This window comes from Canis lupus, chromosome 20 (genome assembly GCF_011100685.1).
Source record: "Canis lupus familiaris isolate Mischka breed German Shepherd chromosome 20, alternate assembly UU_Cfam_GSD_1.0, whole genome shotgun sequence".
Lineage (NCBI taxonomy): Eukaryota > Metazoa > Chordata > Mammalia > Carnivora > Canidae > Canis > Canis lupus.
Window position 1 is genome coordinate 38,223,168 of NC_049241.1, and position 27,683 is coordinate 38,250,850.

The window sequence follows — 27,683 nt, forward strand, 5'->3', positions numbered from 1 at the left end:
TATCTGTGTCCCTACCTCTCTGTCAGTTCAAAGAGGTCATTGAACTAATGATGGCATCTCATAAATCAGTTCTGAGGAAGTGGTAGGGTTTGTCTGGGGTCCAGCGTGGAGATAGATTCTGAGTCCAGTGCTGGTTGAATAGGACCTTTGAAAAGATTGATTAGCAATGTCTGCTATGGGTAGGATAGTTGGGACTTCAGGGCCACCAAGTTGACCAACACCAGAGACTTCTTTACAGTGAGGTCCATGTAAGTTGTCCCCTCTGTAGTTATGCAGCATGGAGGGCCGTATAATCTTTTGCTCTTCCTCCCTCAATTCTTTAAAAACTACCATTTAAAAAATTGTAGTAAAATACACATAGCATGAAGTTAGTCATTTTAATAATGTTTAAGTAAACAGCTCAATGGCATTAAGTATATTTGCGTTGCTGTGCAACTATCACCACCATCTGTCTCCAGAACTCTATTCATCGTGTAAAATTAAAACTCTGTACCCATTAAACAATTATTCTCCCTTTCCCCTAGTCCCAGGCAATCACCATTTTGCTTTCTGTTTCCATGAATTTGATCACTATAAAAACCTAATTTGAGTGGAATGACAGTATTTTTATTATTATTGGTGGTGGTGGTGGTGGTGATAGACATTTCTCATTTAGCATGTCTACAAGGTTCACTCATGTTGTAGCATATGTTAGAATTTCCTTCTTTTCTAAGGCTGAATAATGTTCCGTTGTATGTATATGCCACATTTTTAAAATCCATTCATCCATGGATGGATACTTTGGCTGCTTCCACCTTTTGGCTATTACTAATAATTCTGCTGTAAAAATGGGTGTACAAAGGTTCCCTTGAGATTCTACTTTTGATTCCTGGGGATATATACCCAAAATTGGAGGGGCTGGATCATACAGTAATTTGATTTTACATTTCTGAGAAGTTGTTATGCTGTTTTCCATAGCATCTATAAAATTTTACATTCCCATTAGCAGTGCACAAGAGTTCTAATTTCCCCACATCCTTGCCAACATCCTTGCTAATCTTTCTCTTTTTTGATAGTAGCCATTTTATGTGTGTATGGTGGTAGCTTATTGTAGTTTTAATTTGTATTTCCCTCATGATTAGTGATGTTGAGTACCTTTTCATATGTTTATTGGTTACTTGTATATCTTCTTTGAAGAAATACTTATTAAATCCTTTGCTCATTTTTAAAATTAGTTTTTGTTGTTGAGTTATAGGTGTTCTTTGTATATTCTGGATTATTTTATATTCTGGACTTTAATACCTGATCAGATATATAATTTGCAAAGATTTGACCCTATTTTTAAATTGGTTTTTCTCTCTGTTGTTTTTGTTTTTGATGCACGGAAGTTTTTAATTCTGGTATAATCCAATTTATATTTTTCTTTTGTGGTCTGTGCTTTTGGTGTCATGAAGCTGGAAATCATTCTCAAATCCAGTGCCATGGAGGTTTCCCTCTAAGAGTTTTTCTTCTAAGAAAAGAAGAGGTCTTCTTCTTAGAAGAGGTTTTCTTCTAAGAGTTTTAAAATTTTAGCTCTTAAGTTTAGGTCTTTGATCCATTCTTAGTCAATTTTTAAAAGATTTTATTTGAGAGAGAGAGAGCATGAGCAAGGGGAGAGGCAGACGGAGAGGGAAAGGCAGAGTTCCCTGCTGAGCAGGGAGCCCAACAACGACGTGGGGCTTGATCTCAGGACCTGGGATCATGACCTGAGCCGAAGGCAGATGCTTAATTGACTGAGCCACCCAGGCAGCCCTTCAGCCAATTTTTTAATATGGTGTAAGATAAGCTACTATCTTCTGGACACTTTTGTATGTGGATATCCAGTTTTCCCAGTACCATTAGTTGAGAGATTGTCCTTTCCCTATTGAATGATCTTGGCAACTTGTTGAAGATCATTGACCATATATATGAAGGTGAATTTCTGGGCTCTCTATTCTATTCCATTGATTTATATGTCTGTCTTTATGCTGGTACTGTACTGTTTTGTTACTAGCTTTGTAATAAGATTTGAAATCAAGAAGTGGGATAACTCCAAATTTGTTCTTTTTCAATGTTGTTTTGGCTATTCAGGGTCCCTTGAAGTTCCATATGAATTTTAAGATGGATTTTTCTCTTTCTGCAACAAATTACATTTGGATATTAATAGGGATTGTGCTGAATCTGTAGATTCCTTTGGGTAATATTGATATCTTAACAATATTGCCTTCAAACTACGTGCATAGAATGTAATTCAGTTTGTGTTTTTATTTCTTTCAGTAATGCTTTATAGTTTTCAAAGTACAAGTCTTTTACCTTGGTTAAGTTTATTCCTAAGTATTTTCTTCTTTTTGATGTTACTTTGAGTGAAATTCTTTTCTTTTTTTTCTCCCAAATTTTTATTTAAATTCTAGTTAGTTAATATATAGTGTAATGTTGGTTGCAGGAATAGAATTTAGTGATTTATCACTGACATATAACACCCAGTGCTCATCATAACAAATGCTCTCAAAATTGTTTCCTTAATTTCTTTTTTGTCTTTTTAATTATTAGTGTATAGAAGTACAACTAGTTTTTATGTGTTGGCTTTGTATCCTGCTACTTTGATGAATTCATTTATTAGTTCTAACAGGTTTCTGGTTTTGTTTTTGGTATGGAATTTTTAGGGTTTTCTTTTTTTTAATTTTTTTAAAAATTTTTATTTATTTATGATAGTCACAGAAAGAGAGAGGCAGAGACACAAGCAGAGGGAGAAGCAGGCTCCATGCACCGGGAGCCCGACGTGGGATTCAATCCCGGGTCTCCAGGATCCGCTCTGGGCCAAAGGCAGGCGCCAAACCGCTGCGCCACACAGGGATCCCCAGGGTTTTCTTCATATAAAATCCTCTTATCTGGAAACAGGTAATTTTTCTTCTTCCTTTCCAACTAAGATGACTCTTATTTCTTTTTTCTTTTTCTTTTTCTTCTTCTTTTTTTTTTTTTTTTGGTCTAACTGCTCTAGCCAGGACATTGAATACTATGCTGGATAGAAATGGTGAAAATGAGTATCCTTGTCTTATTCCTGGGAAAGCTTTCAGTCTTCCCCATTAAGTATGATATTACCTCTGGACTTTTCATATGTGGGCTTTATGTTGAGGTGATTTCTTTCTATCCCTCATTTGTTGAGTATTTGTATCATGAAAAAGGGGTTGATTTTGTCAAATGTTTTTTCTGTATCAACTGAGATGCTCATGTGGTTTTCTCTTCCTTCATTCTGTTCATGTGGTATATTACATTCCTTGATTTTTGTGTGTTGTACAATCTTTGTATTCTAGGAATATTTTCAACTTGGTCTTGATGTATAATCCTTTTTGTGTGCTGTAGAATTCTGTTTGCTAGTATTTTGTTGAGGATTTTTGCATCTATATTCATTAAGGATATTGGTCTGAAGTTTCATTTTCTTGCAGTTTCTTTGTCTAGCTTTGATATCAGGGCAATGCTGGACCTATAACATGAGTCAGAAAGTATACCCTTCTTTTCAATTTTTTTGGAAGAGTTTGAGAAGGATTACTGTTAGTTCTTCAAGTGTTTGGTAGAATTTAGCAATGAAAACATTAGGTCTAGGGCTTTTCTTTGTTAGGAGGTTTTTGATTACTGATTCGATCAGTATCTACTCAGATTTTCTATTTCTTTATGATTTAATCTTGCTTTTGTGTTTTCAAGAATTTTTCCATTTCATCTAGATTATACAATTCATTGACATACAATTATTATTATTATTTTTTAAAGATTTTATTTATTTATTCATAGACACACAGAGAGAGGCAGACACAGGAAGAGGGAGAAGCAGGGAGCCCAATGTGGGTCTCCAGGATCACACCCCAGGCTGCAGGTGGCGCCAAACTGCTGCGCCACCGGGGCTGCCCCGACACACTATTATTCACAGCACTCTTATAATCCTTTTATTTCTGTAGAGTTGGTAATAATGTTTCCACTTTCATTTCTGATTTTAGTAAATTGAGTATTGTCTTCTTTTCTTAGTCGAAGTTTTGTCAATCTTTTGAAACAACTTTTGGTTTCATTGATTTTTCTTTAATATTTTTCTTTTTTTTCTTTTTTCTTTCTTTCTTCTTTAATGCTTTTCTATTCTCTATTTAATCTCTGCTCTAACTTTATTATTCTGTTTGCTTTTGATTTTCTTTGTTCTTTTTTTAGTTTCTTAAGTTGTAAAGTTAAGTCATTGATTTGAGATCATTCTTCTTTTTTAATGTGGGCAATTACAAATACAAATTTCCCTCTTAGAAGTGTTTTCACTGCATCCTATGTTTTGGTGGGTTGGATTTTCTAATTTACCTTGTAATTTCTTCCTTAACTCACGGTTGTTTAAGGATGTATTAATTTTTGAATTTTACAGTTTTTCTAATATTATTGACTTCTAAATTTATCCTGTTGTGGCCAAAGAGGATACTTGGTATGATATCCTTTTAAATCTATTGTGACTAAATTAGTGGCTTAAGATATGGTCTAATCTGGAGAATGTCCCATGTGCACTTGAGAAGAACTTGTATGCTATTTGTGTCTGCACAGAGAGTTCTGCATATGTTTGTTAGATCTAGTTAGTTTATTTATTTATTTTTTAATTTTTATTTATTTATGATAGTCACACACAGAGAGTCTCAGAGACATAGGCAGAGGGAGAAGCAGGCTCCATGCACCGGGAGCCCGACATGGGATTCGATTCCGGGTCTCCAGGATCGCGCCCTGGGCCAAAGGCAGGCGCCAAACCGCTGCGCCACCCAGGGATCCCTGTAGTGAACCTTTTAAAACACAATGTTCATTTACATTTCTTATAACCGTTTTGATTTAAAATCTATTTTGTCTAATGTTAGTATAGGTGTCCCTATCCTCTTTTGGTTACTATTTGCATGGAATATCTTCTTCCATCCTTTCACTTTCAATCTATTTGTGTCTTTTGATCTAAAGTGAATGAATCTCTTGTAAACAGCATATAGTTGGGTCATATTTTTTTATGTGTTTTATTGAGATATAATTGACATACAATGAGTCATATTTTTAAAAATCTGTTCTGCCAAACACTGTCTTTTGATTGGCGAGTTTAATTCATGAAAATCATTACAGATAAACAAGGAACTTACTTCTGCCATTTTTCTATTTGTTTTTTATGTCTTAAAGCTTCTTTGTCCTTCATTCCCTTCATTACTGCCTTCTTTTGCATTTAATTTTTTTGTAGTGAGGCTTTTACTTTTCTTTCTTGTTTCCTTCATGTATATTCTAGAGTGATTTTATTTGTGGTTACCATGGGGATTACATTTAACATCCTGAAGTTGTAATACTCTACTTCGAGTTTGTATCAGATAAAATTTAGGAACACACAAAATTTGTTCCTATATAGCTCTATCCTTCCCCTTTCAATTACTGATGTCACAAATTACACCTTTATGCATTGTGTGTCTAAAATTCTAGACTAATAATTTTTAATGCATTAGTTTCTTAAATCATGTAGAAAACAAAAAGGTAGAGTTATAAACCAAAGTTATAATAACTTTAAAAAATTAAAATAGTTATTAATTTATTTTAAAAATTTCGGAAAAAAATTTTGGTATAGTTAATAAACAATGTTATACTAGTTTCAGGTACACAATATAGTGATTCAACAATACATTACCTAATGTTTATCATGGTAAAGATACTCTTAAATCTCTCCACCTATTTCATCCATTCCCCACCACCTTCCCTTTCCCCTCTGGTAACCATCAGTTTATTCTCTATATTTAAGAGTCTGTTTTTTGGTTTGTCTCTTTTTCTCTTTGTTCATTTGTTTTGTTTTTGAAAGTCCACCTGAGTAAAATTATATGGTATTTGTCTTTCTCTGACATTTAGCTTAGCATTATACTTTCTAGATCCATTCATGTTGTTTCAAATGGCAAGATTTCAAGCTTTTTATGGCTAAATACTATTCCACTGTGTGTATGTACATCATATCATTTTTATCCATTTTTTGTTGGACACTTGGGCTGCTTCCATAATATGGCTATTGTAAATATGCAACAAACATAGGGGTTCATATATCCTTTAGAATCAGTGGGTTTTTTTATTCTCCCCTCCCCCACTGTTTTTGTATTATTTAGGTGAATACTCAGTAGTGCAATTTCTGGATCATAAGATAGTCCTATTTTTCAAATTTTGAGGAACCTCCATAGTTTTCCACAGTGGCTACATCAGTTTGCATCCCCACCAACAGTACATGAGGGTTCCTCTTTCTCCACATCCTTGCCAACACTTTTTGTATCTTGTGTTTTTGATTTTAGGTATTCTGACAGAGGTGCGGTGATATCTCACTGTGGTTTTGATTTGCATTTCTCTGATGATGAGTGATGTTGAACATCTTTTCATGTGTCTGTTGGCCATCTGTATGTCTTCTGTCCATTTTTAAAAATTTTATTTATTTATTCATGAGAGACACAGAGAGAGGTAGAGACATAGGCAGAGGGGGAAGCTCATCGGGCTCGGAGCCCGATGCAGGACTCAATCCCCAGGCCAGGATCACACCCTGAGCTGAAGGCAGATGCTCAACCATTGAGCCACCCAGGCATCCCACTTCTATCCATTTTTAAATTGGATTATTTGGTTTTTGGGTGTTGAGAAAAATAATAATTTGAATTATTTAAAATAATTATTTAAAATAATAGCTTTAAAATTGTCAATGTATTTTCCTTTGTCAGAAATCTTTATTTCTTTATGTGGCTGAGTTACATAATGTACTTTCATTTCTTTCAGTGTGTGTTTATATATATATTTTAAAATTTTTTGTCTTTTTTTTTCCTTTTGGTCCTTTCATTTCAACTTGCCCTTTACCATTATCAAGTGCAAGTCTAGTGGTAACAGACTCCCTCAGCATTTTTAAAATCTAAAAATGTCTTAATTTCTCCTTTTAAAAATTTTTTCTCCTTTATTTTTGAAGGACAGTTTAATTGGATATTGGATTCTTGGTTGACAATAATATATCAAACAACCACCTTTGGCCTTCAAGGTTTCCAATGAGAGATCTGCTGATGACTTATAGGCAATCTCTTATATGTAATGGGTTGTTTCTCTCTTAACGATTTCAAGATTCTCTCTTGGTCTTTGTCTTTTGGAAGTTTGATTATAGTGTGCATGTCTTGGGTTCACTGAGCTTGTTGGGTGTTTATATTCATGCATTTCATCAAATTTGGGAAGTTTTTAGCCATTCTTTCTTCAATAATCTCTCTATACTTTTCTCTTTTTCTCTTCCTTCTGGGACTTCCACAGTGCATGTGTTGGACAGCTTGGTGGTTTTCCACAGGTCTTTAGGCTGCGTTAACTTTTATTCAATATTTCTTTCAGCTTTTCAGACTCAATAATTTCAATTTTCCTATCTTCAAGTTACCTAGTTCTTTTGCCTACTCAGATCTGCTTTAATCCCTCTGAGGAAATTTTCATTTTGGTTATTGTATTTTTCAATCCCAGAATTGCTTTTAAAAATGTTTTGTATCTTTAATATTTCCATTTTGTTCTTACATCATTTTCTTGACTTTTTCCATATCTTCTTTTTAGCTCTCTGAGTGCCTTTTAGACAGTTGTTTTAAAGTCTATTTCTAGCAAAGCTTCCATCTTGCCTTTCTCAGAGGGTTTGTTGATTCGATTTTTCCTAGAGCCTAATGCAGGGTTTGAACTCATGACCCTGAGATCAAAACCTGAGCTAAGATCAAAAGTCAGACTCTGACTGACCCACACAGGCACCCTTAATTTTTTTCCCTTTGAATAGGCCATAGTTTCATGTTTTTTGTATGCCTTGTAAATTTTGTTGTTGTTGAATACTAGACATTTGAATCTTAAAGTGTGGTAATTCTAGTGGGTCAGATTTTCACTTTTTCTCTGATTTTGCTAGGTTTGTTGTTGTTGCTGTTGGTTTGTTATAGAATGTCTCTGTGCTTGGGATTAATCTAAAGTGTACACTTTAGATCTTCTCTGGTCTTTTCTGAGCCCACACCTTTCCCTGACATACATGATGACTTCTTAAATTCCCTTGTACATGTGTTCTAGTCCTTAAATGTCTGGTTTTGAAATACAGAAAAAGAGAAAAGTGAAGGGTAAGAAAAGGTAAATTCTGTAAATTCCCTGGAAATCATTTCAGCTGGAGGGGGAGGGTATTGCAACAATTGTGGTAGGGATTGCAACCGTGGCTGCTTGCCTCTGTTTCTGCACTTCTGTGATCACAAGCATCAATAAACAATCTGAACATAGATACCTGATAGAAGACAGAATCTTTATTGCTCATCTTGGCTCTTGAAAGCTGAGTACAAATTTTTATGGAACTCATGCATGGTTGCCTACCATGGTGCTTGGGATTAGAGGGGGTCAGAGTTGGGTAATCAGTACTATGCTAAGAGCTGAAACTGACCAAAATTAACTACAATTTACCATCCAAGTTTCTGGAAGTTATAATACTTCAAATAGAGTCCAGAGCTCCAAAAACAGCTATATTAGATTCTAGTGCAGTAGTTGTCTAGATAAGGGAGATAGATTCCTGGTCCTTCCTTTCTGCCATGTTTTCTCTAGATTTAACCTCATATAAAGGCTTTTGTGTAAACATAAATTTCCATTTTTTTTTCTGGGAATAATACCCAAGAGCTCTATTTCTGAATTGTATGAGAATTGCATGTTTAATTATTTAGGAAACTTCAAAATTGTTTCCCAGAGTTACTATACCATCTAACATTCACTCCAACAATGTATGAAAGATACAGTTTCTCCATCTTTTCACCAGCATTTGGTTTTGTCACTATTTTTTGTTTTAGAGGTTCTGATAGGTATGTAGTGACACTTCACTGTGGTTTTAATTTGCATTTAAAAAGTGGTTAATTAAGTTGAATATCTTTCAAGTGCTTATTTGCCATCTATATACACCCCAGTGAAATATCTGTTAATGTCTTCTGTTCATTTTCTTTCTTTTTTACTTTTTTGCTTTGGGAGTTTAAAAAAATGCATATTTTAGCACAATGACATCAGCAAAATGGTGGAAAAGGAAGTTCCCTGCTCATATTGCCCCTCAGAAGCAATAACTTGGCAGCCACTCATGGACAAAAGTATTTTATGGGAATTCTGGAATCCAGATAAGAGACCGTGAAACTCCAGTGTATTCAAGACGTAGGAGGTCCATTTTGAGAATGTTGGCCCATGCCCTGTGGGTAACTCACCAAACATGGTCCTGTCAACAGACCTGGAAATAGCTCTGTGCCCCCCGTTTGGCCTTGATCTTATAACCAGCATTATATATCAAGGAACCCGGGAGAAGTCATGTGTGCCTATGTCTCAGACAATAGGCCCCAGACCTTGGCCCTAGTTGTGGACATGGAAGTGGCCTGTGAACCAGTTCTAGCCCTTCTCAGCCACAGCTTGGGAGCCCCTGGAGGCAAGCCTGTCAAACTTGGTCTGATGCAGATTATGAAATGGCCCTCAACTCAAACTCCTCCTGACAGCAGTCTGCAAGCAATCCTGACAGCCCAGTGGTCCAATGGGAAACAGGCCCCTCTGCACCCCTGGACATTATGAAATGGCCCTGTAGTTTGGCTCCGGTTCCTCCCAGCTTCAATCTAGATTTAGGAAGTCTTGCCAGCCTGGGGACCCACTGCAAGAAATGCCCATCAGTTCCCTTGGAAGTGGGACAGTCACTTTTGGCATGACAGCAGATTCATGAAACAGCTCTGTGACTTCGTTCCAGCCCATCCTAGTCACAATCCATGAGCAGTCCTGCCCACCAGAGACCACCTAGAAGACAGGCCCATCTGTGCCTCCAGGTCATTTGGAGTTAGCCAGTTAGAGAAACAAAAAAGAAAAAAGGAATGAAAAGAATGAAGAATCCCTACATGAAAAATGGAATTACACTAACTAAACAAATATACACATCATAAAATTCCAGAAGAAGAAAGGGTAAGGGGCAGGAAGCTTATTTAAAGAAATAATAGCTGAAAACACCTTATATTTTGGGAGAGATATGGACATCGAGGTAACTGAAGCTTCAAAGACCCCAAGCAAGATCAACCCAAAGAAGACTAAGATACATTATAATCAAATTGTTAAAAGTCAAAGACAAAGAGAAAAATTTGAAAGCAGGAGAAGAAAAGCAACTTGGCATATAGAAGGGCAGTGCCCCCCCCCCCCCCCCCCCCCGCCACACACACACACAGGCTATCAGTGGATATCTCAGCAGAAACCTTGCAGGTCAGAAAGGAATGAGACGATATAGTCAAAAATGCTGAAAGAAAAAAATGCCAACCAAGAATACTATACCTAGCAACAATGTCCTTCATCTTGAAGGAAAGATCAAGAACAGACAAAGAAAAGCAGAAGGACTTCACCACCACTAGACTTGTCTTACAAGAAATGCTAAAGAGAGTCTTCAAGTTGAAATGAAAGAATGCTAAGAAACAGCATGAAAACATGGGGCACCCACGTGTCACAATTGATTAAGAGTCCAAGTCTTGGGGCAGCCCCGGTGGCTCAGCGGTTTAGTGCTGCCTACAGCCCAGGGTGTGATCCTGCAGACCTGGGATCGAGTCCCACATCTCCTCTGCCTGTGTCTCTGCCTCTCTCTCTCTCTCTCCTCTCTGTGTATTCTCATGAATAAATAAATAAAACCTTTAAGGGGACGCCTGGGTGGCTTAGTGGTTTGGTGCTTGCCTTTGGTCCAGGGCATGATCCTGGAGTCCCCGGATTGAGTCCCTCGTCGGGCTCCTGGCATGGAGCCTGCTTCTCCCTCTGCCTGTGTCTTTGCCTCTCTCTGTGTATCTCTCATGAATGAATAAATAAAATATTAAAAAAAAGAGTCCAAGTCTTGATTTCAGCTCAGGTAATGATCTCAGGAGCCTGTGTTAGGCTCCATGTAGGGCATAGAGCCTACTTAAGATTCTCTCTTTTCCTCTCTGTCTGGCCCTCCTTTCCCCCAAAGAAACAACATGAAAACATATGAAATTATACAACTCATTGTTAAATATATAGTCGAATTCAGAATGCTTTAATATTGTAGTGGTGGTACGTAAATCACTTTTAACTCTAGTATAGAAGTTAAAAGATGGTTGCCAGAGGGGAAGGTGTGAAGGTCAGAGGGATGGGCAAAATGAATGGAGGGGAGTGGGAGATACAGGCTTCCCATTATGGAGTGATTAAGTCATGAGAATAAAAGGTACAAGATAGAGACTATAGTCAATGGTGTTTTTTTTTTTTTTAAGATTTTATTTATTTATTCATGAGAGACACAGAGAGAGGCAGAGACATAGTCAGAGGGAGAAGCAGGCTCCATGCAGGGACCCCGATGTGGGACTCAATCCCAGGACTCCAGGATCACACCCTGGGCTGAAGGTAGGCGCTAAACCCCTGAGCCACCCAGGGATCCCCAGTCAGTGGTGTTGTAATAGTGTTATATGGTGACAAATGGTAGCTACACTTGTGGTGAGCAGTGAGCATAGCACAATGTGAGAGTTGTTGAATAACTGTTGTACACCTGAAACTAATGTAACATTATGTGTCAACTATATTCAATTCTTTTTTAAAAACAAGAGACTGGAAAAAAAACAATAGTAATAAAATATAGCTACAATAATTTGTTAATGGATGCACAATAGAAAAAATGTAGAGTGATAAAAAATGTGGGGAAAAAAGTATAAGCATAGAGTTTTTGTATGTAATTGAAAGTAAGTTGTCAATGTCTTAAAATAGATTGCTATAACTATTAGATATTTTATGTAAGCCTCATGGTAACCACACACACAAAAATCCTCTAGTGGATACACAAAAAATAAAGAGAAATTAAAGTATATCATTACAAAAAATAAATTATAAAGGCAGCAAGAAAGGATTAAAAGAACCAGGAACTACAAAATAATCAGAAAACAATTAACATAATGTCAATAAATCCTTTATTAACAATTACTTTAAATGCAAATAGACTCAATTTACCATTCAAAAGGCACGCAGAAAGGATTTTTAAAAAGCAAGATCAACAATATGCTGCCTATAAAAGACTCACTTAGCTTAAAGAATGCACATGGGCTGAAGGTGAAGAGATGTAAAAAGATTCCATGAAAATGATAACCCACAGAAATTGAACAGGGCAAGCTAATCTTTTATTAGAGAAAATACTTTTATTCAAAATCAGTTACAAGTGGGATGCCCGGGTGGCTCAGTTGATTAGGTGTCTGACTCTTGATCTCAGTTCAGGTCTTGATATCAGGGTAGTGAGTTTAAGCCCTGCATTGGGGCTCCATGTCCCGCTGGGCTCCACATCCAGTGTGGAGACTACTTTAAAAAAATCAGTCACAAGATGAAGAAGGTCACTATATAGTGACAAAGGAGTTAATTCATCAAGAGGATATAACAATTGTAAATAGATATTTGCCAGAGCACCTAAATCTTTAGAGCAAATCTTAATAGAAGTGAAGGGAGAATCAAATAGCAATACAATAAAAGCAACAGACTTCAAACCCCACTTTCAACAATAGATAGATCATCTAGACAGAAGATCAATAAAGAAATAATGGACTTGAATAATAATATAGACTAAATGGACTTAGCAGATATATCCACAACATTCCATCCAATAGCACCAGAATAACATTCTTCTCAAGCACACATGGGACATTCTCCAGGATAGATCATATGTTAGGTCTCAAAAAAGTATTGGAAAATTTAAGAAGACTGAAATCATATCAAATGTCTTTTCTGACCACAATGGTATGAAACTAGAAATCAATAATAAGAAGAAGAAATTGAGGGATGCCTGAGTGGCTCAGTGGTTGAGTGTCTGCTTTTGGCTCAGGGTGTGATCTTGGGGTCCTGGGATTGAGTCCCACATTGGGCTCTCTGCGAGGAGCCTTCTTCTCCCTCTATGTCTCTGCCTCTCTCTGTGTGTTTTTCATGAATAAGTAAATAAAATATTTTTTTAAAAGAAGAAGAAATTGAAAAAGTTACAAATATTGGAAATTAAACAATATATTCCATGGGTCAATCGATGGGTCAAAGAAATAAAAATGGAAATAAGTATCTTGAGACAAATAAAAATGAAAATACAACATATCAAAATTTATGGGATGCAGCAAAAGCTGTTCTAAGAGGGAAGTTTGTAGTGAAAATGTCTACATTAATACAAAAAGAAAGATCTCAAATAAACAACCTAACTTTATACCTTAAGGAACTAGAAAAAAAAAAGTTCAAAATGAGAAAAAAATATTAGAGTAGAAATAAATGAAACAGACAATAATATGATAATTAAAAAAAATCAATTAACCTAAGAGCTACTTTTTAAAAGATAAACAATTTTGACATACCTTTCACTAGACTAACCAAGAAAAAAAAAGAGAGGATTAAAATAAATAAAATTATAAAAGTGTATATTACAACTCTTACCACAGAAAATCAGAGAATCATAAGAGATTATTATGAGCAGCTATACACAGACTAATTAGATAACCTAGAAGAAACGGGCAAATTCCTAGAAACATACAAGATGCTCAACCCACTAAGCCACCCAAGGGCCCCAAACTCCTGTTTTATATTAGTTCCCAGGGTCATCACCTGTTCTTCACCATGCCCAATTGCACTTACCACTAAGGCCAGCCTACTGTCCTTCACCTGGGGCAGCACTGCACTGTTTCCGGTAGAGTCAGGCAAATGTTGGCATTTTTCTCTAGGTGCTTGTCAAAGATACATTGTCTGAGGTATCCTGGCCAACCCCTGACCCCAGGTTGATAGAAAACAGTCTCAGGTCTCTTCTCATGTGCAGAGGTGCTTAGAGTCTTCAGGATGATGCAACCCACCTATTTTCAGATTCCCCAGGTGAGAAGAAAGGGATGGAGCTGGGAATGGGAACTGAGACTTCTGGCTCTGTCATATATCAGGATAGACTAGGACCTTAGTTTCTATTTTGACAATTGAGTAAATAGCATATGGTCATAGTCCAGAACGGGGTCCATGGTCTCAAGGGGAAAACCTCACTGAAGTTCTTTCCCAGGGAGAAGAGGAGGCAGCATGGCCTAGAACCAAACATTTCCATTAGCTGGGGGAGAATATGAGACATAACAAACCAGGTTAGCTCTTTACTGGGGATAGGAGACACAGAGCCCTTTTTTGCCAGCCCTTATGGGTTGATGATCTCAATGTGGAACTGGAGGTGAGTGGCTGTGACTACACAGTGTCCCCGGAGGAGAGCACAGGTATAGCAGTTGTGGCATTGCCAGTGGCATTGGATGACATCGATGGCGTTGAGCACCTGACAGTATCGCCAGTGGATACGCCACATACGGACCAAAGACTGGATCTTGACCACTGCCCTCTCTGTATTTGCGTAGGTAACCAAGGCTGCCTTTCGCTTCTTCTGCAGCAGGCTCTCCAAGGTCAGCCTCCACCAGCGCTGAATGATCCAGGCACTGAGAGCTGCGTGCAGCAGTGTCCTGCGTACGAGGGTGCCACGCCACCAGGCCTGAATCTCTGTGGCTGCTTTTGTTTTTTTCTTTAAACTTTTTTTCTAGATGGAGATAAGAGAGACCACTCAGGGAACTTCCTGCCATCAATTTCCAAGATCTTCCTGGAAGGGGCCCAGATTCTCTTAATTGTTATCACTTCTTTGGAGAATTCAGGGGAGTTAGGACACTGTCTAAGAGCCAGAAGACCTGATCAGTGAGGCCTCCTCTATCACTATGGGCACATCACTCTGCCTTCAGAGTCATAGCACCCTCCTGACTATATCACAGGTATATGGATCAAGAGAAAAACCATTAGTAGCTAGAAGGGTATATTAGGAATGTGAAGGATTGTGTTAGTCATGCTCTACCTCTTCAGTGCTTATTGGGTTTGGCAGATTTGGCCTTATAATGCCTTTGCTTGGTATTCTCTGCTAATGTAGTCCCAAACCATCATTGGTTGATTTCTCTTGGCCACAACAGTGTACTTCAGTACTGTGATGGGTTTTCAGCACCCTCATCCCATTTTCTACTCAAGCCCATATTTTGAACATTGTACTCTCTAATTCAGAGTCCTCACAACCTCACCTCCCAGCCCCATTTGTTTCTTGATGGCTTTCATTCTCTCCATTCACTCTTCATGTCACAATCAGATGGAGAACCAGAGAGCTCATGCTGAGCAGGGAGTGGAGGAAAAATGAGCCAATATTGAGTTGACTCTTGATTATTTTAACTCTGAATCTATAAAAAGAACAATTCCACACTTTCACGACACAGAAACAAATGTTCTGGATATCTCTTAACTACAAGGAGATTTTACCCACCTTGAGTTTCTGCTTCCGCCTCTTTTTAAGTTCAGTTATTTCTTCAACATCTTCAATTACAATTACAATTAAATTGCCCTCAGTCTGTCATCAGAATTAAATGGGAAATGAATGGATGAGTTAAGACTGCTTTTTTCTCTCTATGGCCCAGTCTCAGATACACCCTGCTTCAGTATCCCTTCTTTTACTAAGACCTGTGAAGTCCCAGGTGATTCCCACCCACTCCTATCTTGCCTAATAAATCTGGCCATGTCTCTTACACAAAATCGGATCCCCATGGCTTGTCTCTAGATGGTTCATTAGCCTTGATTTCTCTACTTACCAAAGTCTGGCATGAGTAAAATGAGGGGGACAGCTATGAGTTCACAACTGCATTGTGACATAAGGATTAGGATATCTACCACAGAGTTAAGTCTTCCTCAGAAAAAAGCTCCCTGGGAACTTGTACTGCCTGTCTACTTCCCTCCTGCCAGAGTGGTACCAGAGTTCAGAGTGGAAAGATAGGGCACTTGGGTGCCATTTCATACCAGGGCTCTCCTCCAGGAGGGCCCATCCACAACCCTCTTCATTATCAGTCACACAGGAGAGCAGGAGGGACCATGGCAGTGTATCTCCATACAACTCCCTACTGTCTTCTCAGATAGCATCTCCTGTCTTCCCCTAAGATTTCAGAACCTCAATACACCATAGGAAACTAGAAGGAGAGAGAAAAGATGAATCTAGAAAGTTGTAAAATAATGATAAAAATTTAAATTAGGGCAGCCCGGGTGGCTCAGCGGTTTAGCGCCACCTTCAGCCTGGGGCATGATCCTGGAGACCCAGGATCGAGTCCCACGTCGGGCTCCCGGCATGGAGCCTGCTTCTCCCTCTGCCTGTGTCTCTGCCTCTCTCTCTCTTTCTCTGTCTATCACGAACAAATAAATAAAATATTTAAAAAAATAAAAAAAATCTAAAAAAAGTTTAAATTAAATGGAAAACAAAAATGGGTGGTGTAAAGTAAATTTAAAAGGTAGTATTTTTTAAAAGACCAGTATTAAAGATAAACATTCCATGCGCCTTGGTGATGGAGAGAGAGAACAAAAATGCAATGAGAAAGACAAAATAATCACAAAGAGAAATAAATATGAGAATATCATGGTAACAAATTTGAAAACTAAGAGGAAATGATTTCTTAACAAAATCTAAATTACCAAAATTAATTGAAGAAACTATGTAAAACTTGATAAATTGAGAAGGCTCTTAAAGATCCACCATAAATAAGGTAAGACAACAAGACCAGGTAGATTCATATCTAAACTTTAAAAAATTTACAAATTCAGATATCTCCTATGTGACAAACTATTCAAACTTATTATTAAAGATAGAGGTTTCCATCAAGCATTTCATAGTGTCAGTGTCAATTCCCTGAAAAGTCCTGCTAGGATTTTTGCTGTAAGTGCATTGATTTGGGGGGAGAAAGGCTATCTTCTGAGACTGAGTTCCTTCTAAGACCATGGACTATTCCTCTCTTTGCTTAAGAATTCTTTTATGTCTTAAAAAATAATTCTTTTATGTCTTTCTATAGTGTTTTAAAATTTTTCTCTATAATAGTCTTTTTAAAAACCATTTTAGTTTTGAGTAATCTTGACATCCAACTTGAGGCTCAAACTCACAATCTCAAGATGGAGAGTCACATACTCCACTGACTGAGACAGCCAGACACCCCTGTCAAGGTCTTTTTTTTGAGATATAATACATTCTATAAAGCTCACTATTTAAAACTGTATAATCTAGTAGTTTTTAGTCTATTTACTAAGTTGTGCAACTATCACCACTATCTTATTTGAAAATATTTTCATAAGCCCCCAAATAAGCCTCATACCTATTAGCAGTCAATATCCATTCTTCCCTACCCCAATCTCTGAAAACCATGGGTCTACTTTATGTCCTTTTAGATTTGCCTATTTTGGATATTTCATATGATTTACATCATACTATAAATGGCTTTCTTGGCTGGCTTCTTTTGCTCAGTACGTGTTTTCAAGGTCCATTCATGTTGTAGCATGTCAGTATATCATTCCTTTTTATGGCCAGATAATACTCCATTGCATGTATATACTACATTTTTCAATCCATTCATCAATTAATGGACATTTGAGTTATTTCTACTTTTTGACTATTATGAATAATATAGTTGTAAATATGTACAAGTTTTTGCATGGGCATACGTTTTCAATTCTCAGATATATACTCAGGGTGGAATTGCTAGGTCATATGGTAAGGTTTTTTTCCCATAAAAACAAAACAAAACATATACATTTCTCCCACTTACCTGTTGCAACTATCAATATGTTCTCTGTATCTAAGAGCTTGTCTTTTGTTGTTTTTACTTTATTTTTTTTGATTCTATATAAGAGAAATCATATGGCATTTATCTTTCTTTGTCTGAATTATTTCACTTAGTATAATGCCCATGACATTCATCTATAGTGTCACAAATAACATGATTTCATTATTTTTTTAAAAAAGATTTTATTTATTTATTCACAAGAGACACAGAGAGGTAGAGACACAAGGAGAGGGAGAAGCAGGCTTCCCTGAGGAGCCCAATGAGGGACTCAATCCTGGAACTCCAGGATCATGACCTGAGCCAAAGGTAGATGCTCAACAACTGAGCCACCCAGGTGCCCCTGATTTCATTATTTTTTATTATTTTTTATGGCTGAATAACATTCCATGTATGTATGTACACACATACTACAATTTCTTTATCCATTCATCCATTGTTGGACACTTAGGTTGTTTCCGTATCTTGGCTATTGCTGCAATGATTAGGGCGATGCATATACCTTTTCAAATTGTGGTTTTTTCTTCAGATAAATAGCCAGAAGTGGAATTGCTAGATTGTATGATAGCTCTATTTTTAATTTTTTAAGAAAACTCCATACTGTTTTCTATAGTAGCAACACCAATTTACATTCTACCAACAGTGCACAAGGGTTCCCTTTTTCTCCACATCCTCACCAACTTGTTATTTCTTGTCTTTTTTTTTTTTAAAGTGATAGCCACTCTAACAGGTGTGCAGTTATATATCATTGTGGGTTTTTTTCCTAAAGATTTTATTTATTCCAGAGAGCGAGTGAGTGAGCGAGAAGGGGGAGGAGCAGAGAGAGAGGAAAAGCAGACTCCCCTTGAGCATGGATCCCTGTACATGCCTCAATCCCAGGACCCTGAGATCATGACCTGAGCCAAAACCAAGAGTCTGATGCTTAACTGACTGAGCTACCCAGGCGCCCCTCTCATTGTGGTTTTGATTTGCATTTCTTTTTTTTTTTTTGATTTGCATTTCTCTAATGACCAATGATGTTGAACATCTTTTCATGTACCTGTTGGCTATCTGTATGTGTTCTTTGGGAAAATGTCTGTTAGATTTTCTGCTCGTTTTTAAGTTGGATTGTCAGATTTTTTTTTCTATTAAGTTGTATGTGTTCTTTATATATTTTGGGTATTAAACCCGTGTCGGATATATGATTTGCAATTATTTTCTACCATTAAGTAGATTGCCTTTTCATTTTGTTGATGGCTTCCTCTGCTGTCCAGAAGACTTGTAGTTTTATGTAATCTCATTCGTTTACTTTTGCTTTTTTTGCTTTTACTTTCTAATGTCAGATTTAAAAAAAATCACAAAGATCTATGTAAACTAGTTTACCACTTGTTTTCTTCTAGAAGTTTTATGATTTCAGGTTTTACATTCAAGTCTTTAATTCAATTTGAGTTAATTTGTGTGCATGGTATATAGATGGTGGGCCAATGTCATTCTTTTGCATGTGGCTAATTTTCTCAACACAATTTATTGAAGAGACTGTCCTTTCCACATTGTATATCCTTGACTCTTTTGTTGTAAATTAATTGACCACATGTATATGAGTTTATTTATGAGATTTTTATTCTGGTACTTTGACCTATGTGTATCTTTTTATGCCAATATCATATAGTTTTAATTACTATTGATTTGTAATATAGTTTGAAATCAGGGAATGTGATGCTGGCAGCTTTGTTCTTCTTTCTCAGAACTGCTTTGGCTTTTCAGGGTCTTTTGTGATTCTATACAAATTTTATGATGGTCATTTTCTATTTCTGTGAAAAATACCATTGGAGTTTTGATAAGGATTGCATTGAAATCTGTATATTGTTTTGGGTAGTATGGATATCTTAATGTTAATTCCTCCAATCCATGAGCATGAAATATATTTCCAGTTATTTGTGTCTTCTTCAACTTCTTTCATTAATGTGTAGTTTTTGAGTTTTACAGGTCTTTCACCTTCTTGGCTAAATTTATTCCTCGGTATTTTATTTTTTGATGCAATTATAAATGAGATTGTTTTCTTAATTTCTCTGATAGTTCATTTATAAGTATAAAGAAATACAAGAGATTTTTGTGTATTTCTTTTGTATCCTGTAACTTTACTGAATTTGTTTATTCTAACAGTTTTTTGATGGAATCTTTAAGGTTTCCTAAAATCATGCTATTTGCAAATAGTGATAGTTTCACTTCTTCCTTTCCAATTGGGATGTCCTTTACTTTTTTCTTGTATAATTGCTCTGGCGAGGGTTTCCAATATTATGATGAATAGAAGTGGCAAGATTGGACATCTTTCTTTTGTTCCTGACCTTAGGGGAAAATTTTTAGCTTTTCACTATTAAATATGATGCTAGCTAGCTATGTCTTTGGCATATATGGCCTTTATTATGTTGCAGTACATTTCCCCTATAACCACCTTGTGGAGAGTTTTTATCATAAATGAATGTTGAATTTTGTCAATTTTTTCCCTGCATCTGTTGAGATGATTACATGATTTTATCCTTCATTTTGTTAATGTGGTGTATCACATTGGCTGATTTGTGGATATTAAACCACCCCGATGTTTATAGCAGCAATGTCCACAATAGCCAAACTGTGGAAGGAGCCTCGGTGTCCATTGAAAGATGAATGGATAAAAAAGATGTGGTTTATGTATACAATGGAATATTACTCAGCCATTAGAAACAACAAATACCCACCATTTGCTTCGAGGTGGATGGAACTGGAGGGTATTATGCTGAGTGAAATAAGTCAATCGGAGAAGGACAAACATTATATGGTCTCATTCATTTGGGGAATATAAATAATAGTGAAAGGGAATAAGGGGAAAGGAGAAAAATTAAGTGGGAAATATCAGAAAGGGAGACAGAACATGGAAGACTCCTATCTCTGGGAAACAAACTAGAGGTGGTGGAAGGGGAGAAGGGTGGGGGGTTGGGGTGACTGGGTGGCAGGCACTGAGGTGGGCACTTGACGGGATGAGCACTGGGTGTTATTCTGTATGTTGGCAAATTGAGCACCAATAAAAAATAAATTTATTATTAAAAAAAAAGAAATCATCCTGTGTCTCTGGAATAAATCCCACTTGACCATGGATTAATGTCTTATTGAATTCAGTTTGCTAATATATTGTTGATGACCTCTGCATTTACATTTATTAGGGATACTGGCCAGTAATTTTCTTTTCTTATGGTATCCTTGTCTGGCTTTGTAAAATGAGTTGGAAAGAGTTCCTTCCTCTTTTATTTTTTGGAAGAGTTTGAGAAGGGTTGTATTAATCCTTCTTTGAATGTTTGGTAGAATTCACCAGTAAAGCTGTCTTCTGGTCCTGAACTTTTGTTTATTGAGAGGTTTTTGTTTTGTTTTGAAGATTTATTTATTTATTTGAGAGATATAGACTGTGAAAGCAGGGGGATGGACAGAGGGAGAGTGTGGAGCCTGACATGGAGCTCAATCTCCCTATCAGGGGATCATCACCTGAGCCAAAACCAAGAGTCAGTTGCTCAACTGAGAACCTCCCAGGTGCCCCACTAGGTTTTTGATTACTAATTCAATCTCTGCTAATAATCAGTCAGATTTTCTATTTCATCATGATTCAACTTGGGAGGTTGTATGTTTCCAGGAACTTATCAATTTCTTCTAGATTGTATAATTGTTCAAAGTAGACTTTTATGATCCTTTGTATTTCTGTGGTATCAATTGTAACAATTTTTTTCATTTCTGATTTTGAGTCTTTCTTGCGTTTTTTGTTCGGTGAGTCCAGGTAAGCCTTTTAGATTTTATCTTTTTTAAAATTTTTATTTATTTATGATAGTCACACACACAGAAAGAGAGAGAGAGGCAGAGACACAGGCAGAGGGAGAAGCAGGCTCCATGCACCAGGAGCCTGACGTGGGATTCGATCCCGGGTCTCCAGGATCGTGCCCTGGGCCAAAGGCAGGCGCCAAACCGCTGCACCACCCAGGGATCCCCTAGATTTTATCTTTTTAAAGAACCAGGCTTTATTGGTATTTTTTAATGTCTTTTTAGTCTCTATTTCATTCTTTCTGCTCTGATATTGATTTCCTTCCTTCTGCTAATTTTGGGTTTATTTTTTTTTTCTTTCTCTTGTTCCTTGAGGTGCAAAGTTAAACTCCTTACTTCATACTTTTCTTGTTTCTTAAGGTACACATTTACTACTATGAACTTTTTTCTTAGAACTACTTTTGCTACATCCCATAAACTTTAGTATGTTGTATTTAATTTTTCTAGTTGTCTCAAGGAATTTTTAAATTTCTCTTTTGATGTCTTCTTTGGCCCATTGGTTATACAGTAGCATGTGGTTCAATATCCACATATTTGTGAATTTTCCAGTTTTCTTCATGTAATTAGTTTCTAATATAGTCAGGAAAGATGCTTTATATGATTTCAATCCTCTTAAATTTATTAAGACTTAAAAAAATTTATTAAGACTTGTTTGTGTAGATACACAGGACCTAGAAGTCAAACTATAAACTGCTTGTTATTATGGATGACTTTGTTCTTTGCTTCTTGGGTTTTTCAGTTTCCTTTTATGCACATATTAACTTTAAAAAATAAATTTTTAAAAAACCTAAAAAAAAAGACTTGTTTGTATCATAACATATGACCTATCTTGGAAAATATTCCATGTGCACTTGAAAAGAACATTTAGCTTTCTGCCCCTGGAAGCCGCCGAGTAAGCATCGTTAGTCTCCCCTCCCACTGCTGTCATGTCTATGTCAGAGTCTCCTAAAGAGCGTGAGCAGCTGCGGAAGGTCTTCATTGGAGGTTTGAGCTTTGAAACAACTGATGAGTGTCTGAGGAGCCATTTTGAGCAATGGGGAACACTTATGGACTGTGTGGTAATGAGAGATCCAAACACCAAGCACTCTAGAGGCTTTGGGTTTGTCACGTATGCCCCTCTGGAGGAGGTGGATGCAGCCATGTGTGGCAAGGCCACACAAGGTGGATGGAAGAGTTGTTGAACCAAAGAGGGCTGTCTCAAGAGAAGATTCACAAAGACCTGGTGCCCACTTAACTGTGAAAAAGCTTTTTGTTTGTGGCATTAAAGAAGACACTGAAGAACATCATCTAAGAGATTATTTTGAACAGTATGGGAAAATTGAAGTGATTGAGATCATGACTGACTGAGACAGTGGCAAAAAGAGAGGTTTTGCTTTTGTGACATTTGATGACCATGACTCTGTGGACAAGATTGTCATTCAAAAATACCATACTGTGAATGGCCACAACTGTGAAGTAAGGAAAGCTCTATTGAAGCAAGAGATGGCTAGTGCTTCATCCAGCCAAAGAGGCCAAAGTGGCTCTGGAAACTTTGATGGTGGTCATGGAGGTGGTTTTTGGTGGGAATGACAACTTTGGTCGTGGAGGGAACTTAAGTGGTCGAGATGGTTTTGGTGGCAGTCGAGGTGGTGGTGGATACGGTGGCAGTGGGGATGGCTATAAAGGATTTGGTAATGATGGAAGCAACTTTGGAGGTGGTGGAAGCTATAACGATTTTGGCAATTATAAAAATCAATCTTCAAATTTTGGACCCATGAAAGGAGGAAATTTTGGAGGCAGAAGCTCTGGCCCCTATGGTGGTGGAGGCCAATACTTTGCCAAACCACGAAACCAAGGTGGTTATGGTGGTTCCGGCAGCAGCAGCAACAGCTATGGCAGTGGTAGAAGGTTTTAATTACTGCCAGGAAACAAAGCTTAGCAGGAGAGGAGAGCCAGAGAAGTGACAGGGAAGCTACAGGTTACAACAGACTTGTGAACTCAGCCAAGCACAGTGGTGGCAGGGACTAGCTGCTACAAAGAAGACATGTTTTAGACAATACTCATGTGTATGGGCAAAAAACTTGAGGACTGTATTTGTGACTAATTGTAAAACAGGTTATCTTAGTTTCTGTTCTGTGGAAAGTATAAAGCATTCCAACAAAGGGTTTTTTTTTTTTTTAAAGATTTATTTATTTATTTATCAGAGAGAGAGAGAGAGAGAGAGAGAGAGGCAGAGACACAGGAGGAGGGAGAAGCAGGCTCCATGCCTGGAGCCCGACACAGGACTCAATCCCGGGACTCCAGGATCGCGCCCTGGGCCAAAGGAAGGCGCTAAACCGCTGAGCCACCCAGGGATTCCCCCCAACAAAGGGTTTTAATGTAGATTTTTTTTGCACCCATGCTGTTGATTGCTAAATGTAATAGTCTGATCATGACAATGAATAAATGCATCTTTTAAAAAAAAGAACATGTATTCTGTTGCTTTTGGCTGGCATGTTCTGTATGTTTGTTAATTCTATTTGGTCTAACGTGTCATTTAAAGCCAATGTTTAAAAAAAATAAAGCCAATGTTTTCTTATTGATTTTCTGGTTGAATTATCTATCCATTGATGTAAATGGTGGTGTTAAAGTCCCCTGCTAGTATTGTAATGCTGTCTATTTTTCCTTTAGGTCTGTTAATATTTGCTTTATGCATTTAGGTACCCCTATATTGGGTGCATAAATATTTATAAATGTTATATCCTCTTGTTGGATTGATTTTTTTATCATTATGTAACACTTTTCTTTGTCCCTTATTACAGTTTTTACTTTAAAGTCTATTTCATCTGATGTAAATGGATTTAATGAGAAGATGTTGATAGTTACTCCAGCTATCTTTTGGTTACCTTTTGCACAGAATATCTCTTTCCATCTCTTCACTTCCATTCTGTGGGTGTCTCTACATCTAAGCATATAGATGGGTCTTCTTTTTTTTTTTAATCCATTCAGCCACTCTGTGTCCTTTAATTGCAGAATTTAGTCCATTTACATTTAAAGGAATTATTGAAAGGTATGTGCTCATTGCTTTTCTGTTAATTGTTTTCTGGCTGTTTTTGTAGCTCCTCTCTGTTCCTTTCTTCTTTTCTTGCTCTTTTCCTTTGTGGCTTGAAGACTTTCTTTAGTGGTATGTTTATATTACTTATTCTTTATCTTTTGGATATTTACCATAGGTTTTTGTGGTTACCATGAGGCATATATATAATAGCTCATGTCTATAATATCCTACTTTAAGTTGACAATAACAAGTTTGATCCCATTCTAAAGCTCACCTTTTTTACTCTTCCCAGCATGTTTTATGTTTTTGATGTCATATTTTACACTTTTTAATCTTACATTTTACATCTTTTTGTCTGTGTAGCCCTTAACTAATTATTGTAATCATAGTTATTTTTTACTACTTTTGTCTTTTAACCTTCATACTAGCTTCATTTTATTTTATTATTTTTTATTTAAGTATAGTTGACACACAATGTTAGTTTCAGGTATACAACACAGTGATTCAACAACTCTATACATTATGCTATGCTCACCACTAGCAGCTCACCAGTGTAATTACCATCTGTCATCATGCAATGCTATTACAATACCATTGACTATATTCCCTATGCTGTACCTCTTATTTCTGTGATTTACTCATTCTGTAACTGGAAACCTACGTTTCCCACTCCCTTCATTGATTTCATGTATACCACATCCCTTTCCCCTTTAGCAACCATCAATTTATTCTTTGTATTTATAGGTCTGATTCTTCTTTTTGCTTGTTTCTTTATTTTTGTGTTTTGTTTTTTATTTTTTAATTTTAATTTCATTATTATTTTTATTTAATTCATACATCTTTTATTCTTCTTTTGGCAAACATCAGATAATATGAGCAAAACTATATTGCTCACTATAGTTACATACATTCTTTTTTGCTTTATATGTTTGTAAACATATGTTAAGTGGATAAAATTCTTGGCTAAGGACATACTCCAAAACTCTGACATATACTTTTCTGAGTTAGGAGAAAAGAAAGCTTATGAAACTTCAATTAGACCATAATCACACAGCAAACTAAATTAGTATATGCTGTTTTTAAATTAACACCTGCCATTTTTAAAAGACTTCAGTTTTTGGTTACAGCTAAAATGATTTTTATCTGAAGTTTTATGAAAGAACAGAAGCTGACCACACAAATCTTACTCATAAGCATACTGGCCGTTTCAGAATAAAAAATAATAAAAATAAACCTATAATCAAGGAAATTCCACATATAAGTAAAATAATATAGAATTTGTCCTTCTCTGCCTGACTTATTTCACTTTAGAATAATATCCTCTAGGAACGTACATGTTGTTGCAAAGGCAAGGTATCATTCCTTTTTATGGCTGAGTAGTATTCCATATTGTGTATGTGTATCACATAATTTTTTATCAATTCATCTATCGATGGACACTTGACCTGCTATCAGATCTTGGCTATTGTAAATAATGCTACAATAAACATAAAAGTGCATTGTCTCTTTTAATTAGTGTTTTTCTTTTCCTTTGGTAAATATCTAGTAGTGGAATTACTGGATCATATGATATTTCTGTTTATTTGTTGGGTAACCTCCGTGTTGTTTTCCACAAATGCTGTACTAAATTTACATACATTCTTTTTTGCTTTATATGTTTGTAAACATATGTTAAGTGGATAAAATTCTTGGCTAAGGACATACTCCAAAACTCTGACATATACATTCCAAACCAGTGCATGAGGGTTCCTTTTTCTCTCTGCATCCTTGCTAACACTTGTTATTTCTCATCTTTTAGACTCTAGCCATTCTGACAAGTGATATCAAATCATAGTTTTGACATACAAGGTTTGTAAGCAATTAATTCATTACTTTTACTATATATTTAGCCTTCCAGGGAAATTTACTCTTTAATATATATTCTTATTACTAATTAGTGCTCCAAATTTATTATACTTATAGGTCTAAAAGAGGAAGTCACCACATGTCACACAGGGCCACAGTGAAACAGGTTTTGGTCAAGTGGCAGAATGCAGGAGTAAGAAAAGAGCTTTTCCCATGGTCTTTGTTGGAATGGGAACGGCAAGGCAGGATGGGGTAAACAGTTTAGGATTGGCTGGTGTGAGAATTTCTGTGGCCTTTAAACTATATAGAAGCCTAGTACCTAGCTTAGGATGGTTAAGGCAGAGGACTATGGCTTCCTGGGGTACAGGACAAACAGAGGTATGGCCTTGCGTTGGTTAGTCTACAGATGAAAGGCATGCTCTGGGATGAGTCCTTGCTATCTCTAAGAACTGGCTGGCCCAGGAAGGGCAGTCTCTCCCAATCCAGAAAGGGATATTTTTAAAGACGACACAATGGCATAATACACAGACCCTAAAAAAATATATATAATAACATATTGGAAAGGGAGAGAGAGGGAGAAGCAGAGAGAACCTACCAATGTAGGTTCTGGGAACAGCATTGAACCCAGAGTCCTTGCTCTCCTGGAGCTCACCCTCTAGTGGGGGCAACAGAAAATAGAAAATGAGGTAAGAGAAGCTTGAGAAGCTTGATGGAGACTTTGAAGACAGGAAAGCAGAGTCAGGTACTGGAACATACAGTAGGAGGTGGGGAAGCCATTTCCATGAGGTGGTCAAAGAAGGTCTCCCCGAGGAGAGAGCATGGAGCAGAGACACACGTGAGTGGAGGGGGAGCTCCATCTGGAAAGGCTACCTAAGGGGAGGAGACAGTGAGTACAAAGTGCCGAGTTGGGAATGTGTGGGGGAGATTTGAAGAGCAGGGTGTCCAGGAGGGACATGGAGAGGGTGACATGGCCAGGGCCAGACCATGCAGGCTTAGGAGTCCACAGGAGGGCTTTTGGAATTATTCTAAATTTAGTGAGAAGACACTGAAGAATTAAGAGCATCAGGTGACACAACCTCCATGTTGCAGAACTACGGGGGCACCATTTCCAGGGACCACATTGTGAAAGAGTCTCCCTGGAGTTGGCGGAGTTGGCCTCCCTGCAACCCCAACTCTCCTACCCATGGCAGTCATTGCTAATCAATTACAGGCTCTGCTCATCCAGCCCGGGGTGCTCAGAATCCTTCTCCAGAAGGGACCCCACACAACCCCTGCCACTTCCTCAGAGCTGACTGTTCCATGCCCAGTATCTGCCATCATTTTCCCTGCCCCTTTGCTGACACTAGTACCTCCTGAAGCTCGACCGACAGAGATCAGGTGACACAGAG

General features: G+C 37.2%; 1 protein-coding gene across 1 annotated transcript; it reads right to left on the bottom strand.

Moving 5' to 3' along the window:
* Positions 1-14,090: 14,090 nt before the first annotated feature.
* IQCF2 (IQ motif containing F2) lies at positions 14,091-15,625 on the bottom strand. The gene is made up of 3 exons (XM_038566290.1): positions 15,553-15,625; positions 15,293-15,376; positions 14,091-14,533 (listed from the first exon to the last, which is right to left on the bottom strand). The coding sequence occupies exons 1-3, from the start codon at positions 15,568-15,570 to the stop codon at positions 14,147-14,149; spliced, it is 489 nt and encodes a 162-aa protein (XP_038422218.1). The 5' UTR covers positions 15,571-15,625; the 3' UTR covers positions 14,091-14,146.
* Between the last annotated feature and the right edge of the window lie 12,058 nt (positions 15,626-27,683).